Below are 20324 nucleotides of genomic sequence, written 5' to 3' on the forward strand. Positions count from 1 at the left end.
ATTCAGAAACTACTGAACTCTAGAACTAAAGTCAAAAGAGTAGCCCAAATCTGAAAGTTATTTGTAGATCATATTCTAAGCTTCGTAAGAACAGATTGAATCATGTTTGTTTACCCCACAAACATCCAGCATCATCCAGCACAGTGACAGCCACAAGAAGACACTCAAATATTTAGTGAATGAATAAATGACTACAGGTGAGGAAAAGGAAATGATGGTAAACGGGGAAAACACAAATTGCATTTCCATATTTTCTAAAAGGATGGCATGCCATCAAATGGACTCCACCAAAAGCACAAGCATACACAAGAATATGTTTATATAGTTGAATATAATTAACCATGCATACCCACCAGGCTTGATGTCCTTGTAAACAAAGTTCTCCAAGCCATATATGAACTCCCCTGAATGTGTGCCTGCATCCCACATGGCAGCAATAACCAAAATGCAAAGCAATTTAAAGACACCTTTAATTTTGCATGTAAAATATACCTAAATTTAATTTCAAATAATTAGAAATCATGTAACAGGGTAATTAAAATTTGATGACACCAAGACTATTTTATTTCTAAGGAAGTATTCATAGTGACACCATTTTCGTTCTCTCAACACACAAACTTCTTAACAATTAAAATTATAATAATCATTTCAAATTATGTGAGGCAGGTAAATATCAATTACGGCTAATGGCTCACTAAAATTTTTGACAAGTTTTCAAACAGTGCAAAAATGCACTATTTTGGTTCTCTTTTTGCATGCCATTTTGCCCATTTTCAGAATAAAATACTACTGTGATATTTGACACTAATTTTAGAGTCGGCTGAAATGACCTCATCTTACTTTAGTGTGATCTGGTCCCTTTAGATACACTATCTGAATCCTTTATATCCATTCTCATTAATGATGGCTAGATAGCATCTTCCACTTCGCTCTCCAAATCCAGTCTATCCTAGACAACACTGCAAGTTTTTCCTTAAATCATACCTCTGATCATGTCATTCTTTGGACCCTTAAAGAAAGAAAAAGGAAAACTTACTCCCCCACTAGCTACAGATGAAAGTTCACATTGTACAGGTTAAGATTACAAGATCTAGAGCCAGACCGGGTTCAAATTCTAGCTCTACAATTTTCTAACTGTGTGACCTAGAACAAATTATTTAACTTTCACTTTCCTCAACTGTAAGATGGCAACAAAAATAGCACCTATATCAAATGTGACTATTAATGGGTTAATTCATATAAAGTATTTTGAAGAGTGACTGCTGAATAGTAAATCCTCAATAAACGTCAACTACTTTCACTGTCATTACCATTAACATCATCAGAGCATGCAAATCTCTTAAAATTGACCTAAACTTAGCTTTCCAACCCTACATCCAACTACTCTCTATCAGACTCCCAAACTGTTAGCTGATCCCACAGATACTCTATACTTTCCCACCTTCACTGTCTCCTCTACCTATGCCTTCTCTCCTTTCTGCAGATCCATCCTTTAAATTCAGTTGAAATACACACCTTCACAGTGTCTACCCTGATCTCTTTGGCCGACTATGACATGTTCATTCTGAACTCCCATAAAACTGTCTGTACCTCTTTGATGGGACTCAACACTTTCTCTTGCTTATTATTACGCAAATTTCTTATTTGTCCAATTAAAATGTAAGGTCTTTAACAGGAGGGTCCAAGGACTCTCTAATTTTTCTGCTTTCAACAATGTGTAGACCGGCATCAGACTTTTTTCAAAGGAGCCTGGAAGCTAGAAAACATTGCTGCCTACAAAATTCTAATTTTTAACCTAGCATTCTATCCCCAGACAAATCAAACAAGCGTAGAAGTAAAACACAAAGACATTCAGCCTTAAAAGAATTTTCGAAATTATAAACGGTGCATCCATTCTTAAAAGCTTCTAGATGTATTCTAGGAAAACAAATGAGTAAACTAAGGAAGCAAAAAAGGCAAAGGACCCAGGAAACAGGGAATTAAACATAGACGAGCAATTAAGACCAGTCCTAAGATGACACATGTGCAGCTGGTCTAAAAAACAATCAGTTCAGAGGGGGAACTCCAAGAGACAACAGTGTGGTAGAGAGTACCAACAGATGGGTTTACGCGATTGGAAAATACTATCAATACTCATATAGCAGACAAATTTCATGTAGCATGTGAAAAAGAATTAAAGATAAATTTACATAGAAGACTAAGCAAATAAGAAAGCAGCATTCACAAATTCAAGAAAAACAAAAGGTTGTATAAGAAAGGAAATACAGTCGTAGTACATTGATATGATTTGGATATTGGTCCCCTCCAAATCTCATGTTCAAATGTGATTACCAGTGTTGGAGGTGGGGCCTGATGTGAAGTGACTGGATCATTGGGGTGGGTCCCTCATAAATGGTGACATGCCTGCTTCCACTTCATCTTCTGCCATGACTGAAAGCTTCCTGAGGCCCTCACCAGGAGCAAGTGCTGGCATCATGCTTCCTATACAGCCTACAGAACTGTGAGCCAATTAAAACTCTTTTCTTCATAAATTATCCAGTCTCAGGTATTCCTTTATAGCAATGCAAAAACTGCCTAACACACACATCATGTGACCTGCACAGTGAACAATAATCGCATTGTCATAGTAATCTAAGTAGTGACTAGTAATTGGCCAAAAATTATGATATATCCATATTATGAGAAAACGGGAAGGAGAATTCAGGGTGCATGGAGATAGTAAGAGAAGTAAACTCCTTGACTACCATAACAGGAAGTCCTAGATAATGCCTTATATTAATGAACTAGATTAATGACAGAATGTTAACATTGCTAAAAAATATTACTAACTCAAAGGAGTTGGTCTGGAGGGTAGCAAAGGATGAAACAAGGGACTGCCATTTTTTATCTTGTCGTTTTGGCAAAACTATTGATTTTCAAGTGTGTGTACCTATTACTTTGATAAAATCCAACATCTTAAGTACAGAATCTAGCATTTGCGAATATTTTGGCCTTACTAGGAATTTAATCTTTCTCTTTATGATAGCCTTCCAGAAAAATAGACTCACTCCAATGAAATAAAAGGAGAAAAATATCAAAGAGTTTATTTTTACAGTTAAGCAAATTTTCTAGAAATGAACTCATAGTTTTATTTCAATTTATTTTATTCCTATATGATAGTGGGAAACAGTATATTTTTATCACATAAAACAAGCTAAGTCAAAATCCTTTTTATGAGCAGATCAGCATGATAATTTTGTTTTCATTTTTATCATCTGCTGCTTAGAGTTGAATCATCTCCTCTCCTTCCCTCTCTGAGTCCCTATACAGTGCAATGGTGCTTTTGTGCTTTTAATATCAATAAACAAGTAAAAAATAAAGTATAATTAATAACTATTAATAACGGTAAAATGTGAAATATATAAAGGTCAGGGTTGTCCTCTATCATTCACATGAATAATATTATTTGAAGATGTGACTCACATCCATAGAAATGAGAAAATACTGCAACATTCTTAAATGTGTTTCTTAACAGTTAAGAAAAAAATAATCTAAATATACTTCCCAATTCCTGAATTCATCTTTTAGTCTCAAAACTTTTTTGACAAATATAACATGTTAAAACTGAGTGTTAAAACAGTTTCACTTTTTGAATTTTAATTCTATATGAAAAAAACTTAAATTTTATCATTCAAGAAGCTGCAATGTCATTACCATATACGGCATAGGCCTAACAGTTCTATTTACACAAAATTAATACTACAGATGTACATCCTTTATATCAAACCATTCATAATAGCCTCTTTGTGAGACCCAAATGTCTGTTTTCTCAGCACTGAAGACTCAGGAGTCAAAATTTCCTAACTCTGAGTACAAAATGTGTAATAATCTTATTACCAATTAAACTGTCAACCACGAAAACAAATGAGACTATATACCACGCCTTTTCTTACAGGTGACTGAAAACACTAAAATATTCTTCAGGCAAATGTAAGTTACGCTCCATTTTTTAAAAAGGAGGAGTTTAAGATTTGTTTCTAAATAATATATGTAACTTATTATGTAATTGTAAATGATGTGTAATTATATGTAATATCAATATATCTAAGTATACATCAATACACCTAATGATGAATATACATATGTTAATATCCTAATCTGAATAGTTTCAAGAAAAAAATGAAATCCTAGTGCTCTCCAATTCTTAGTCTTCATTTTTATAGTACTACTTTTACATATATTAATTAGCCAAAATTGAATATAAAGAAAAAACTCACACTTAATTGTCATGAAACAAAACCATTCTTGGCTTGCTTTTTTGCCATGCTAAAGTCATACAAATAAAGAAAACTGTTTTCCTAGAAATACAGATACTTAAGCTTCAGCAGGAAGACAAAATATGCTTAAGTGTGAAAAAAACGGGAAAAAAAGTTGAAGCTTTTAGAAAATTTCTTCCATTATGGTAACCTCTGTATTTTTAAATAGTTTAGTAACTTTTAATAAAAGAATCAATATTTCTGCATAAGAAAAAATACTTGGAGCAAGAATTTAAAACTTTGATTAAAAACTTTAAGGAACAAGCTATTTTTAAAAAAGATTTCTAATTGATTCAATTAAATGACAACAGCTTAAGCTAGGAAAAGAAATCTTATTATATCTAAATATAATTAACATCATTTCTAAGTCAATATTTGCTTTATCTTTTGAGAGAGACTATCTTCATCATAAAAATATATACACATGCCACCAAATGACACAAAAATTACATAAAATGCTAATAACTCATATACCCTAATCAGCAATTGTTGATTGAGATAAACATTAGATGTCTGGAAAAGTCCTTCAATTCATCACTCTATAGACTACTCTTTTTCATCATATCCTTGTTCTTGCTCTATAAACCAAACAAAGTCATCAGATTTATTTTTAGATAAAAATAAAAATGTAAACGTAAGGCAGATGTTAAAATGTTAAAACCTGAAGAATCAAGTTTTGGGGTTTTTTTAAATATCCTGTACAACATGAAGGGAGATAGCTAGGACTAGAATTACAGCAGCATTTCCTCTAAACATCATTTCACTATAGCATTATGCTTAACCTCATTATCCAGCAAGAACACGGATAAACATGCACACAAAGAAACTGTTACCATTTGCCCAAAATAAACAGGCCTGCAAATACTGAAAATTTGGAAAGTCTCCCAAACTAGCACCATAAAAATGACTAATTAAGAAAAGTGGAAAAATCAAATTGTCAACACGATAAAACACTCACAGAAAAAAGGCAATTACTTTTTCCTAAAAGTGAGTCATGAAAATATAAGCAATATTTTGAGATTTAAAAAAAATCATGTCTTTAGAACTTCAACTTATGAAGACTTACGAAAGCATCCTCTTTAAAGGATATTAATTATATCTAAAATACAGGTATGTCTAAGTTTATCTCAAACAAACTTTTTACCTTTTTCTGCTGCTTTTCGAAGGGCTTCTTCAATTCGGGATAGCTCTTTCTGTTTAACATCCTGCAAGGATTTTTCTTCTTTTTCAGCATCATACTTAATACCTAAAAATATATAGTCAATTCACACAAAAATAAATGGAATTCATAAATAAACAGAAAAAGTTCAGCCTCATTATGATTGTGTAAGTGTATAATCTTTCCGCAAAACAAAAATACTTTCACATTTTTAGTTTTACGAAATGTTTAAACATAAATTATTCCTATTCACTTACAAAAACTTAAATACAAAAAGACGGAGGGAGGAAAAGAAATTACAGGTAGAAAGGCAGGTAGGAAAAAGGGAGACAGGAGGAGGATGAGAACAAACATAAGAAGCAGAAACAGAAGGAAGACAGAAAGTACACCAGAATATTGCTCTATCAGTGGTAAATTTGGAATAACTTAATATCCAATACTACCTGGGATCAATATAGATTGATTTTTTAAACTTTCAGAGAGTAATTCGGAATACGTATCAACAATCATAAAATATATAAGCCCTTTTTATCTAGTAATGTCATTTCTGATCATGCAATCTAAGGAAATAACACAAAAGAATAAAAAAGATCTATAATGATATATTTATAGTATTGACTACAACGACGTATTTATAGTATTGACTATTACATTTGCTGAAGAGCAAAATGTAAAAATAAAGATTTTATTTGTACAATGGTTGAGAAATTGTAAGTAATTTTTCCCTAAAACATCCAAACTTTTCTTAACATTATATTGTTTTTATAAATGAAAAAATAATAATAAAGATATTACTTAAACATCACTATAAGACATTAAAAATTAAAATACTATCATTTCAAAGGAAAAAATTACCAATTTTACACATTTTTGAAAGAACATTCACTCAAAATCAGAAGCAACAAAATAGGAAAAAAAATTAATTTTTCAATCTTGAAATCTGGAAATTAACACATCAGGATATTTTTAAAGATTTATTTCACTTCATTTATTATCAGTAAATCTGCCTAATGCAGCTCAACAGGGAGCCTTAGTTGCAAAACAAGTACTCATAGAAAAGAGAATAAATTGCAAAAATGAATTAAATTTTCAACAACAAAAATACTTTATACACAAATGTGGTAAGATATATGTGCATACATATATAAAAGTATGCAAATAAGTGCATCTATGTATGATTCATTTATTTAAATTACCTTCTATCTTAATAAATAAAAGTATCAAAATACTTAACTCATAACAATTTAATTTCAATGTGATGTTACTGAATGGTTATAACCTAAAATAACATACTTGCTCCAGGGACAACAAGCAGGTACAATCCTTCTAGGGTCGCAACAACTGCTTCTCCATAAAGGTTTTTCCAAGGAATCTTCAAAGTTAATTTATCTAAGGAAACATAATTTCAACCTTAAATTATTATTTGACTGCTCAAGAACACATAAATTTCTCACTTTCCACTAAGAGAAAAAGCATAAAAAACTCTTCATGGTATGTACATCACTCAGAAAAAATGAAAAAACTCCAACACTAAAGTTTACAAAGGTCTTTTCCACATAAAATTACTATTAAGTGAATATTCACATTGTAATTTTTATTTTTCAATATAAAATATTTTGATAATCATTATCCATTTAATATTCAAAAACTGTAAAATGAATAAGTCAGCTATTATTTCAATCCTGAAAAAAAGGAAACTCAGCCCTAGAGAAGTTAAATTAATTGCTTAAGTCTATCTAGTGGGTTAAGCAGTGACCTGATTATTAGTAAGGATGCTGAACCAGATTCAGTGCACGACAACAGTTGACAGTCTTAATACTGCACATGCTCTTCTATCCACATCAACAAATAAATCTTTACAGATCAACAGTAAAATAATACCTGCACAAGCTGCCAGGAATTGAAGCAGCAACACAGAGAAGAGATGCAAAGGAACTTTGTGCAAATGGAATTTTAACAGCATACCCAATTGTCACAACAGGAAGAGGCTAGCTCTAAAAGCAAGGCATACGGTATTAGGAATAGTATTATGAGTCACAGGCAACTCAGACCAGTTATATTCCAAATATCTACTTATAAATCACTTAGAAGACAGAACACATGTTCTCTCTTGGAAACAATGGTATTAATGTCAAGTCCTCCTGAGGTGAGCCCACAAAAACTTTCACTCAATGACACAGATGAACTATGGCCCTAATATTACTGTCCCAAGTTTGGGGTTTTATGGGGGAAAAGCCTGTTCAGGGCAGACAAGAGAAGACCAAAAGGGCATGCTCTCAGCTAAATTTTGAAATAGGCAAAATCTGTCAAAATCTTTCCATGTTTCTTTCCCTAATCTCTAGTATCCCCTCTTTCCAGGTCTCCAGGCAGCAAAATGTCCCTAATCTGCCTTACTACAGCAATTCTATCCAAACCTTTCCTACACATAAAGTTTTACATGTTCCAAAATAAAATACCTTCCTTCATCTATAATTTTTAAAATTCTATTTAAAATCTATAGGTCTCTCAGAGCTACTAATCAAGATTTTCAGGAGAAAAGAATTTGATTCAACTAAGTCATGCTTGTATATGAATAATTAAGTCGCTTACGCCACCAGAATCACTGGTGGCTTTTCATTTAAAATCATTTTTAAATGAAAATGCTCAAAGTTCAAAGAACTGAAAAACAGTATAACAAACTACAGAGAAAATAAAACAATGCAGTGTAAGACAGAATATTTGGGATCACCTAGATGGATAAGTAGGAAAGCCAGTTTTACCTGGTATCTATTCCCAAGGTTAAAATATCAAATTATTTCTCCATTTAGATTTTCACTTCTCTTCAGCTTGTAAACCTGCTGAATTTCTTAAATGGCTTGCATGTCAAGGGAAGTCTACAACGTTCTGGGTCATTTCTAAGTCCAATGATTTTATATTTACAATAGGTACTGTTACATTTGTAATTATCTCAAAATCTCCTAACAAAATTTATTTGATTGCCTTCTTGGTGAGCATAAGATAGAAAAAGTGGGAAATGTCCCTTTAACTAGCATACCAGAAAGGGACTGTCTGTTCCCTAAACCTTTTCTTCTCTACATTTATACTAATTATCCCCCAATCTCTCATAAAGATCCTAGAATTGAGTTGTTTATATATTACTCCCTCCTTTTATAGATCAGGAAATTTTAAAAATTTTTAAGAAAAAGGGTAACTCAAGGGCACCCACAAATATGTCTAGTTCTTGGAAAACCAAATCACACTTGAGCTTAATTAGCCACACTGACCCTACAGGTTAGGTATAATATTTTAACCTAAGGAGAAATTTAACAACTAATATAAATGCTCTGTAAACCAAAAAAAAGATAGTCATAAAGACAATATACTTTGCATACTTATTTGTAAAGGGTCTCTCATAACTCAATGGGTAATACTGAAGGAAGCCATTAAATCTTTGTGTACTTTAAAAGCAAAAAGAACAAATTCTGAACCATTAGAAAACCTCCTCCAAAATATAAATCTAGTTGTAAGAATATAATAAATAATGCAAAATTTCTTTAGTCAGCTATAATTGATCTAAGACACTGGAAATACAATTTCAATCTATGTTCTAATTTTAGATGTCTATAACTTCCTTGAAGACAAAGATATCACCTTCATCCCTGCATCTCCCATAGCACTTGCATAGTCTTGTACATAACATGTGCATAAATATTTCAAAAGTAAAAGAATAAATGAATGGCTACAACTTCTATATTCTAGGATTTCAGTTAAGCATATAGGGCCACAATACTTTTAGAGCACTGCTACACATAACCACCACATTCAGCGCTATCTAACAAACAAAAAAGACGACACATGTCTAAAGATGCTTTCAATCTAAGAAAATTTATCCTGTTTCAAGAGACAAAAACATAAAAATATTCTTATATATTAAAAGGAAACATATATGTCATATAAAATGACCCAAACAGAAGTATCTAAATAATTGCTAAGAGATGCTAGAGTAGTGAAAGACAAAGCCTTCCTATAATACAGAATATTGAATAAAGAATAAAAGTGATATAGTGTAATAGCAGGGTTATAAAGTTGGGAGAAAGGATGTAGCATAAGTAAAATTATAAGAGTGAGCTATCTTGGGTTGTAATTTACTTATTTTTTAAAGTAAATCCTAAACATAAAACCTGAAACTATAAAATTCCTAGAAGAAAACTGAGGAAAAACTCATCTGGACATCAGCCTAGGCAAAGAATTTATGACAAAGACCCTAAAAGCAAATGCAAGAAAAACAAATTAAACAAGTAGGACTTAACTAAGAAGCTTCTAGGCCAAGCGTGGTGACTCACACCTGTAATCCCAGCATTTTGGGAGGCCAAGGTGGGTAGATCACTTGAGCCCAGGAGTTCAAGAACGGCATGGGCAACATGATGAAACTCTATCTCTACAAAAAATACAAATATGAGCCGATCATGGTGACACACCCGTCGTTTCAGCAACTTGGGAGGCAGAGGTGGGAGGATCCCTTGAGCCCAGGAAGTTGAGGCTGCAGTAAGCCATGACTGTGCCACTGCATTCCAGCCTGGGCAACAGAGCAAGACTTTGTCTCTAAATTAATTAATTATTTTTTTAAAAGTAAAAATAAAAATCTTCTGCACAGCAAAAGAAATAATCAACACAGTAAACAGACAACCTACAGAAAGGTAGAAAATATTTGCAAATTATGCCTCCAACAAACGACAAATATCCAGAATCTACGAGGAACTCAAACAACTGAACAAGAAAAAAACCCCATTCAAAACAGCAAAGTACATAAACAAACATTTCTCAGAAGAAGAAATACAAGAAGCCAACAAACACATGAAAAAATGTTCAACATAACTAATTATCAGAGAAATACAAATTTAAACCATACTGAGATACCATCTTAACACCAGCTAGAATGGCTATTATTAAAAAGTCAAAAAATAACAGATATTGGCATGGATACAGAGGAAAGGGACCACTTGAGTACTGTTGGTGAAAATGTAGACTGGTTTAACCTCTATGGAAAACAGTACAGAGATATCTCAAGGAACTAAAAATAGAAACAGCAATCCCACTACTGAGTACCTAAAAGAAAATAAATCATTATATAAAAAGACATCTGCACTCATATGTTTATCACAGCACTAACCACAATATTAAAGTCACACAACCAACCTAAGTGTCCATCAACAGTTGACTGGATAAAGAAAATGTCATACATATATACCATGGAATAGTATGCAGCCATAAAAAAGAATGAAATTATGTCCCCTACAGCAAGATGGATGAAGCTAGAGGCCATTATCTTAAGTAAATCAACTCAAAGGTAGAAAATCTAATACTGTATGTTCTCACTTACAAGTAGGAGTTAAACAATGGGTACACATAGACATAAATGTGCATAATAGCCTTTGCAGTACACAGCTCCACAGAGACATTGCCAGGACAAGTAAGAGATAAGGAATTAATAACCAGAATATATAAGGAACTCAAACAACTCTATTGGAAAAAATCTAATAATCTGATTTTAAAATGGGCAAAAGATCTGAATAGACATTTCTCAAAAGAAGACATACAAATGGCAAACAGGTATATGAAAAGGTGCTCAACATCACATCATCAGAGAAATGCAAATCAAAACTACAATGATATACCATCTCACCTCAGTAAAAATGGCTTTTATCCAAAAGATAGGCAATAACAAATGTTAGCAAGAATGTGGAGAAAAGGAAGACCTTGTACACTATTGGTGGGAATGTAAATTATTATGGCCACTATGGAGAACAATTTGGGGGTTCCTCAAAAAACTAAAAATAGAACTACCATATGATCCCCCAATCCCACTGCTAGGTATATACTCAAAAGAAAGGAAATCACTATATTGAAGAGATACCTATACTCTCATGTTTAATGCAGCACTATTCACAATAGCCAAGATTTGGAAGCAACCTAAGCGTCCATCAACAGGTGAATGGTTAAAGAATATGTGGTAAATATACACAATGGAGTACTATTCAGCCATAAAAAAGAACGAGATCCCGCCATTTGCAACAACATGGATGGAACTGGAGGTCATTATGTTAAGTGAAATAAGCCAGGCACAAATAGACAGGCTTCACATGTTCTCACTTACTTGTGGGAACTAAAATTAAAACAATTGAACTCATGGAGACAGAGAGTAGAACAATGGTTACCAGAAGCTAGGAAGGGTAACAAGGGAGAATGGTTAATGAATACAAAAACAAAGTTAGATAAAATGAATAAGATCCAGTATTTGATGGCACAACAGGGTGACTACAGTCAACAATAATTGATTGCACATTTAAAAATAACTAAGAGTATTAATTACATTATTTGTAACACAAAGAAAGGATAAATAGTTTTGAGGTGATAGAAACCTCATTTACCCTGATGTGATTATTACACACTGCATGCCTGTATCAAAATATCTCATGTACCCCATAAATATATATACCTACCATGTATCCACAAAAATTAAAAATAAAAAAATTTAATGGAAATAATAGACACTGGGGACTCCAAAAAGGGGTAGGGATTGAAGGAGCGGGGTGAAGGTTCAAAGATTACCTACTGGATACAAAGTTCAATATCTGAGTGACAGATACACTAGAAACGCAATCCCCACCATTACTCAATATATCCGTGTAACAAACATACACATGGACCACCTAAATCCAAAATTTAAGTATGTATAAATTAAATAAATAAATAAACATAAAAACCAGATAGCATGGACTAGATGGGAAGACTTTGTAGATTAAATTTCCTGTTGAAAAAATTTATTCAACAAAGATATACATTTATTTATAGATGGTCTTAGTGTAGGAGTTTAACTGCAGAGAGAGAGACTTTGTACTTACCAAAACATATCCTCCATACCACATTGCTGCATAATACATCAAGTGAAAATGGTTGAACAAAACATGAAGGAAATAAGCTACATTTACAGTTTATCTACTAGAGTTTGCAAATTACACTACTTCCACATTTAAAGAAAAAGCACATAAAACTTGGAAATCTAATTTGAAAATGAATGTATATTTTGTGTGGTGGAACCAAAGCCTGAAAAATTCAATTGTAGTTCAAACAGCCTTCCATTTTCTACCTTTTGTCATAAAAAATAAGATGTACATTTTATATATAATATACATTAGGTTCAGAACTCTACAAGCTCTAATTAACGTAAGCAAAAAAAAAACTCTCACACTTTTAATCAAAGTTTTTTTAGGTTAAATAACACAAGCAAAATAGAAAACGATAGGCTAAGAATAATTCAAATGAAGACTAAAGTACTTACCAATTTGGCCAGCCTTGACTTTAAAAGGAACATCCAATTCACTCTTCAGATGAAAAAGAAAATGTAAAGGACATCTTAAATTATTAAGCCAACCCAAAACTCCCTTTTGTGTGATCACTTAAACACACATCTCGAAAGAAAAACAAAAACCAAATTTTCTATATTTGAATAACTCATAAAGGACATGTTTTATAGCCAAAAAACGTTTTATAGGCCTGGTGCAGTGGCTCACACCTGTAATCCCAGCACTTTGGGAGGCTGAGGCGGGTGGATCACCTGAGGTCAGGAGTTCGAGACCAGCCTGGCCAACATGGTGAAATCCCATCTCTACTAAAAATACAAAAAAATTAGCCTGGCGTGGTGGCAGGTGCCTGTAATCCTAGCTAATCAGGAGGCTGAGGCAGGAGAATCGCTTGAACCCAGGAGGCAGAGGTTGCAGTGAGCCGGGATCATGCCACTGCACTCCAGCCTGGGTGACAAGACGAAACTCTGTCTCAAAAAAAAAAAAAAAAATTATAACTTAAACTTTGACTTTAAAGAAAGAATTCACAAAAGAAACAAAACGATAAATAGTAAAAATAGAAAAAGTTTGTAAATAACCAGGTAAACTGGTTACTTGTTTTAAGTAAATGAAAACAAATGGAAATTCAAATCAAATCAAATCAATTTAAACACACAGACAATGTTTATCTGAAATACTAGAACAGAAAAAAGAAGAGAGTCTTTTTGCATAAATTAGTTGAAAACAATACTGAACAACATTTCTCTCTCAAATATTTAGTAAATGAATAAATTAAAAAATCTTTAAAAGAAAAGCTAGATTCCCAATATATTATTTACCAAATTAGTATTTCGTTTAGATAAGTTACAGAGAGGTACCAACAAATAATAATAAACTTTCACTTACCTATATTCCAAACAACTAGAAAGTTCAAATAACTTTTTTTATTCACAGAATACTAAACAATAACTGATATCCATAATGATCACCTGAGTCTCTAGAATTATTAAAAATTAAACCAGTCAGTACATCCTTTCTGTTAGGTGTGACTTAATATATACTAACACTATAAAAATCTGATCACCAAAATACAGGTAATAATTAACTAAAATAATCAATTTACCTGATCATCTGATTACGTCTGAATGCTACGTAAACAGGAATTCAACAGAGTACTATTATAATAGCTTTAGATAAAAAGTCTTTTTTAGACCAAAAAAAAAAAATCTTTGCTGCCAATAAGAGCAGCTCTGTCCTCCTGGAGGACAGGAAAGATAAATTCAAGGGAATTCGCATTATACAGTATACAAACTGCAAACTACAAAAAGGTGGTCTCATGTTCATTTTAATCCTCCTGAAATAATTTCCACACAAAATAAATGTAAATTACCCATATCAAAGTAAAAATTCATCAATTTGGTTTAACTAGGGAAAGGAGCTACTTTGAATAAAAAATATAAATTACAGGGGGAAGGGATAGCATTAGGAGATACACCTAATGTAAATGACGAGTTAACGGGTGCAGCACACCAACATGGCACATGTATACACAGGTAACAAACCTGCACATTGTGCACATGCACCCTAGAACTTAAAGTATAATAAAATATATATATATATATAAAAATTACAAGATAGTTTATTATATTTAATTATAACCAAAACTTGAATTAGGCTAAAATAGAGTTCAAATAATTTGTCTCCTTAGTATGCTAGATAAATACCCTGTCACTACATTCTATTTATATTGTCATAAATAGAGAAAAAAACTTCTTTTCCAATCTATAACAACAGAATCAGAAGGTCTAAATTTTTGTTTAAAATTTAAAAAGTTGTAGTATCCTATATAAAAAAGAGAAAAATATTTAAATTTTTGAGTACCTACTATGTGCCAGGCTCTACTTCTCATCTTATTCAAGCCACAAAGACACAGAGATATTATATTGTTTTATAATTAACTCCACTTTATAGATGATTAAACTCATGCTAAAAGATCAAAGAAATTAAGAAGTTAGGCTGGGCGCACTGGCTCATGCCTGTAATCCCAACACTTTGGGAGGCCAAGGCAGGCAGATCACCTGAGGTCAGGAGTTGGAGACCAGCCTGGCCAACATGGCAAAACCCAATCTCTACTAAAAATACAAAAATTACCCAGGCGTGGTGGCACACACCTGTAATCCCAGCTACTAGGGAGGCTGAGGCAGAAGAATTGCTTGAACCTGGGAGGCGGAAGTTGCAGTGAGCTGAGATCATGCCACTGCACTCCAGCCTAGGCAACAGAGTGAGACTCGTCTCAAAAAGAAATAAAAATAAAAATAAGAGGTTAGAAACCTGAAAAAATTAATTAAACAATAAACTCATTAAGTGACTTCACAAACTCACATTTAGGCCAATAAGCTAAACAGAAACCTAATTGTGGGGTGGAGGGCATTGTTTCGTTTGTTTTCAACTCAACAATAAATGATGCAAATTACTTTCTGGAGCTAAAGTCCAGAAAATCCTATTTTACCTCTTCATATTACTATAATAAGGCTAGACCATCAATATATTTCCGAAATTAGATATGTTATTTAAAATCAAGCCCTCATTTATCTCAAAAATATGTAAAGACACTACTGAAGAAAAATATTTCTATAAGGAAAAAGTCAACCACAAAACTATACAGTCAAATTAGATCAAGGAAAAACACTCCGTTTCCAAGAGATACTATTTTGACTATTAGGGGAAAAAATTTCTAAATCTTTAATCTCAGATTTTCCAACAGCAAATAGTTAAACAAGTAATCCCTTGAGTGATTCCATCACTTTATCTAGTACCTGGTATCAGATGCCTAGTAGGCGAAGGTTTCTAAGAACTTACCAAATTAAGTGAGTTATTAGCATAGTTTAAAACAAACTTACCAGGGCATTTTCTTTTATCTGTAGATTATCTAAAGCCACATTTCCTTTAAAAAAAGAAAACGAAGAAAAATATTACAATAACATACCAATTAGTAAACCTATCATAATGTAGTACCAAGCACTAAGAAACTGTGCTAAGTGCTAAGAATACAATGATAAACAAAGCTGACTTAAAAGGCTATCGGCACAAAATAGTTGCTACATATGCTCAAGAGTTATTAATTGTAGCATACTATAGGTTAACCCAGTGTAAAAGAAATTATAAAATATTAAACTAGCTAACATTTAAACAAACAATGGGAAAGAAGTTGGAGCTTTTTGGACAGAAGAACTTTAAGACCAAAGAAAGTAGCCATTATTTTGAATGATTAAGCCAAAATCTCAAGATATAAAGAGATGATTACAAGGTCAGATCAATCATCCCGGGTTCTTTAATTATGGTATCAATTAACATTTTCTTCAGAAACATGGTGTTAGTCTTTCATGTCTCCAAACTTTCTACCTTCCCAATGATTACTGTATGTGCTTCTAATATTCTTTAATCAGTCCAACTTTTATTATATTCAAATGCTAAGTTATAAAAATACTATTACATGACTCGAATTTTAAACACTATCCCTGTATTTGTTGATACACAATAGTGAAATATTCATGCTCACATAAAAACTTAAGGAAAAAGTTTTCATTTCACTTAAATTATGTTAAGGCTAATAAAACTATAGTTTCAACATTAAATGCAGGCATAAATTACTGTTATATATTTTCTTAATCATTTATGACACATTTATTTTTTAAAAACTATAGTAGCTATACTCCCCATTAATATTTTTCAATCAAGTAACTTTTTCTTCCGGGTATTTTGGAGTGAATTTAAAAGTATATTTAACTTGTTTACGTCATTTTAGAGATCTGCTTTTCCCAAATCTCAAAATTATTAAACATTTATTAAGCATCCATTATATGTTAGGTGCTGGAAAGAGAAAGATTACTAGAACGATATTCATTAACGCACTCACGGCTTAGTAGAGGGCACTGTGCAAAAGTAACTGCGGTTTTTGCCATTACTTTCAATACAAAGAAACAAAATATATATAACAGAGATTATGTTATTTTAGAATCATTACTCAACTGTCCTAAGGAATAACTATTGATCTGTCCAAACAATTTAGCTACAAGGATATTGCAGTATTGGGAGGGAAAGAAGGAAGGACAAAAGGGGGGAGGAAAGGAAGGAAAGAAGGACCTAAAGATCTAAATGTCCAGCAACAAGGCCTAACTCACAATACATCTATATTATAAACAAAAAAAAAGTAGAAAGACATGGGAAAATGTTCATAGAATATTGAGTTTTTCAAAAAGTAAAAGAATGCCCAGATTGATCTAATTTTAGAAGTATCTATATATGCACAAGTGTGTGTGCATTCCACACATACATAGAAAAAAATTTAAAAAACTGTAAGATGCCATAATGCTCACAGTGGTTATTTCTATGTAATAAAGTTCATTTTCTGTGTACATATAGTTCTCAAATTTTCTAAAATAAATTTTCAAAAACTATAATGAAGGAAGAAAAGTAGGAAAGAAACTTCACAAACGGTAAGAAAATACCATAGTATACAGTAGGAGGGAAATGAAAGAATACAGGTAGTCAGGAAACTTCTATAATACACTGAAAAGAAAGTAAAACCAAAAATAAGACAGTAACTTCAGGATGAAAGAGGTAGAGTCACAGTAAAGAGTTATTCTGGAGGCAGAATTGACAGGATATCATCACTGTCCAGATGTAGGAGTAATAAAGTTGTCATGGAAGACTAGTGTGTTCAGCAACAGGGGGAAAAAAAGTCCTTACGTATTATATATGCACTAAAATTACATAAAGACAAATATTCCTAGATTCAAATCTGTCACATGATGAATTACACAAAATTACAATTGGGAAGTCTATTCTAGCCCACAGGGTAATCTGCACAGATGCTAGTGCCTATCTGAAGCCATCCAAACTAGTTTAATAAGATCTAAGGCCCACACGCAGACTTTCAGCCCTGCTCATAAATTGTGACTGTTCTACCTAGTCATTCTCAATTGGTGGGCCAAGAGTCACCAGGAGTGATCAGAAATCATCTGCGTTAGAGATGAAGTCTTTATAACAATTGTTAAGGCACTACCATAATGTTTGCAAAAATATAAATATACTTATAAAAAGTGGGCTGTTTCTACTGCAGTGACACTTTACTTGTTTGATCAAGTAGTAGGATAGCAGGTGGTAGTTAAGATGTGAAATGCTGAAAACTACCAATATGGCTAACAGAGTTAGACAAGTATATTTAGACTGTTGGACAAAAAGAGATTGTACTTATTATTGCTGGGTGGTAGAATAAAGATAGATTTTTATTGATGTTTTTCAGTATTTTCTAGTTTTTATAATAATTAGATATTATTTTTATGTGAAATTATTATGAAAATTATAACAAGGAAAATAGGGAAATAAAACAACAGTAAATCCACATGTCAATACGATTTAAATATTTTTTATATAAATTTTTTCTATATCTAGTAAGAATAACAAACACGTAAGAATAACAAAGAAATATTGGCTGGTGTGCAGTGGCTCACGCCTGTAATCCCAGCACTTTGAGAGGCCAAGGCAGGTGGATCACAAGGTCAGGAGTTTGCAACCAGCCTGGCCAACATGGTGGAACCCCATCTCTACTAAAAAAAAAAAAATCAAAAATCAGCCAGGCATGGGCATGGTGGCATGAGCCTGTAATTCCAACTACTCAGGAGGCTGAGGCAGGAGAATTGCTTGAACCCAGGAGGCGGAGGTTGCAGTGAGCTGAGATCGTGCCACTGCACTCCAGCCTGGGCGACGGCAAGACTCCATCCCAAAAAAAAAAAAAACAAAAAAAGCAGCATCTATTTCTGCCACCCAGTCTGACAAATGGATACTTCCTCTTTGAAAATGTGAATGTTATCTAACGAACAGTAACTGTAACAGTGAAATAAGAATAATACATTCTCCAAGTTATTTGCACTGAAGGAGGAGCTCTAGTTCTAATACAAATAGGGAAGGAATAAGCAGTATAATTCAGATTAACACTGGCACCAGTGTAAAGAGGTAAAAGTGCATTCATTCGTTCAAGCAGTAGATGAGTACTCATCTTGGTAAGGCATTGGACTAACAAGTACTCTCCACTCAACTGCATGCTATTCTGACTGATAAATATGCAGCAGTGTCATTACATATCCTATGAATTCCACAAATCCTGTTTAAAGAAAAAGAATTTATAAGACCAAGATTAGACCACATCTCTCCTAAAAATCAACCATTTTATATTTAACTGAACACCGATAAAAAAGATTTCATTTTCCTTTTCTACCTTAAAACAACATAATAATTCTATACAATGTAAATAACTTTAGTGCTATAGCCAGATCACCAGGACTAAGAACACATAGAAGTCATAGAAAATTCTCAAAAAAACTGAAGGAAGGGTATTTGTGTCTAATCTTTAAAAACAAAAAACAAACAGGGATATGGTGACTAATAATTGGAGATGAATAAACTTAACTCTGCCAGCAAGGAAAGCTCTAAAGCCAATCCCACAATCAAGTGGCTCTAATCTTACCAAATCTAAACAGACTAAGGTGACAGACAAGGAAATTCTGTGAAGCGATCTCCTTTATGCTGGACTGACAGGCCCATGGGAGGAGGGTAGACAATATGCATAGTAAGCAGTCTGTGCTTCAGAAGAGACCCCATATCATTCTCATTAATAAACTACAAATATTTTGGATGTGCATACACTGCTAGAAAGTCACCATAGTTTCAAAGCCAATCTTGAAAGATATTTTAAGAAATACACTAAAAGGGCCAGGTGCCGTGGCTCATGCCTGTAATCCCTACACTTTGGGAGACCAAGGTGACTGGATCACTTGAGCCCAGCAGTTGGAGACCAGCCTTGCCAACATGGCGAAACCCTGTCTCTACCAAAAAATACAAAAAAAGTAGCCAGGCATGGTGGCAGGTGCCTGTAATCTCAGATACTCGGGAGGCTGAGGCAGAAGAATCACTCGAACCAGGAAGGCAGAGGTTGCAGTGAGCCAGGATCATGCCACTGCACTCCAGCCTTAGCGACAGCCAGAGCAAGACCCAGTCTCAAAAAAAAAAAAAAAAAAAGGGGGTAAATTCTGGATATCAAAATTTAGTATTCTTCATCAGTGAACCAGAAGATGAAAATGGAAGTAAATTAGCAAATGCCATGAAGAGTTGGAGTCATCGCAAAAAAAAAAAAAAGTAGAAATAGTTGCTAAATTATAGAAAACAACCAAGCTAGTATATTTATAAATAAAAAATCAAATGGTACTGACACAATATGGAAAAGCCTGCCTAAGTCCAAGAATGGCTTTTTAAATACATAATGGCCTACAAAATAAATGTAAGAAATATAGTCCTATTGTTAAGTACCTCCAACCAGAAATAATCTCTCTAAACTTCTGCAGAAATTTAGGCCATACCTTTCTTATGGTGCTTAACACTTAACTTTATATAAATCTCCAGTCTGATTATAAACTTCTTACCGATTCTCCTCAGAGTAGGTACTCAATAAATATTGACTTCAGAATGCGTATTGTACTGGGGTGGAAACAACTA

At 33.1% G+C, this 20324-nt stretch overlaps 1 protein-coding gene across 4 annotated transcripts in view; it reads right to left on the reverse strand.

The window, feature by feature from the left end:
• The window catches only part of VPS13C (vacuolar protein sorting 13 homolog C), a 199812-nt gene that overhangs the window by 171319 nt on the left and 8169 nt on the right, over positions 1–20324 (reverse strand). For 2 of the 4 annotated variants that reach the window (XM_054531580.2, XM_063716170.1), the window contains exons 2-6: positions 15674–15717; positions 12773–12815; positions 6748–6843; positions 5440–5541; positions 354–416 (exon numbers count right to left, since the gene is read on the reverse strand). In XM_054531580.2, coding sequence (XP_054387555.1) covers positions 354–416; positions 5440–5541; positions 6748–6843; positions 12773–12815; positions 15674–15717 — 348 coding nt within the window. The remainder of the gene's footprint in view (positions 1–353; positions 417–5439; positions 5542–6747; positions 6844–12772; positions 12816–15673; positions 15718–20324) is intronic. The other 2 variants (XM_002825516.4, XM_063716171.1) reach the window with 1 other exon arrangement.

Source organism: Pongo abelii, chromosome 16 (assembly GCF_028885655.2).
Source record: "Pongo abelii isolate AG06213 chromosome 16, NHGRI_mPonAbe1-v2.0_pri, whole genome shotgun sequence".
NCBI lineage: Eukaryota > Metazoa > Chordata > Mammalia > Primates > Hominidae > Pongo > Pongo abelii.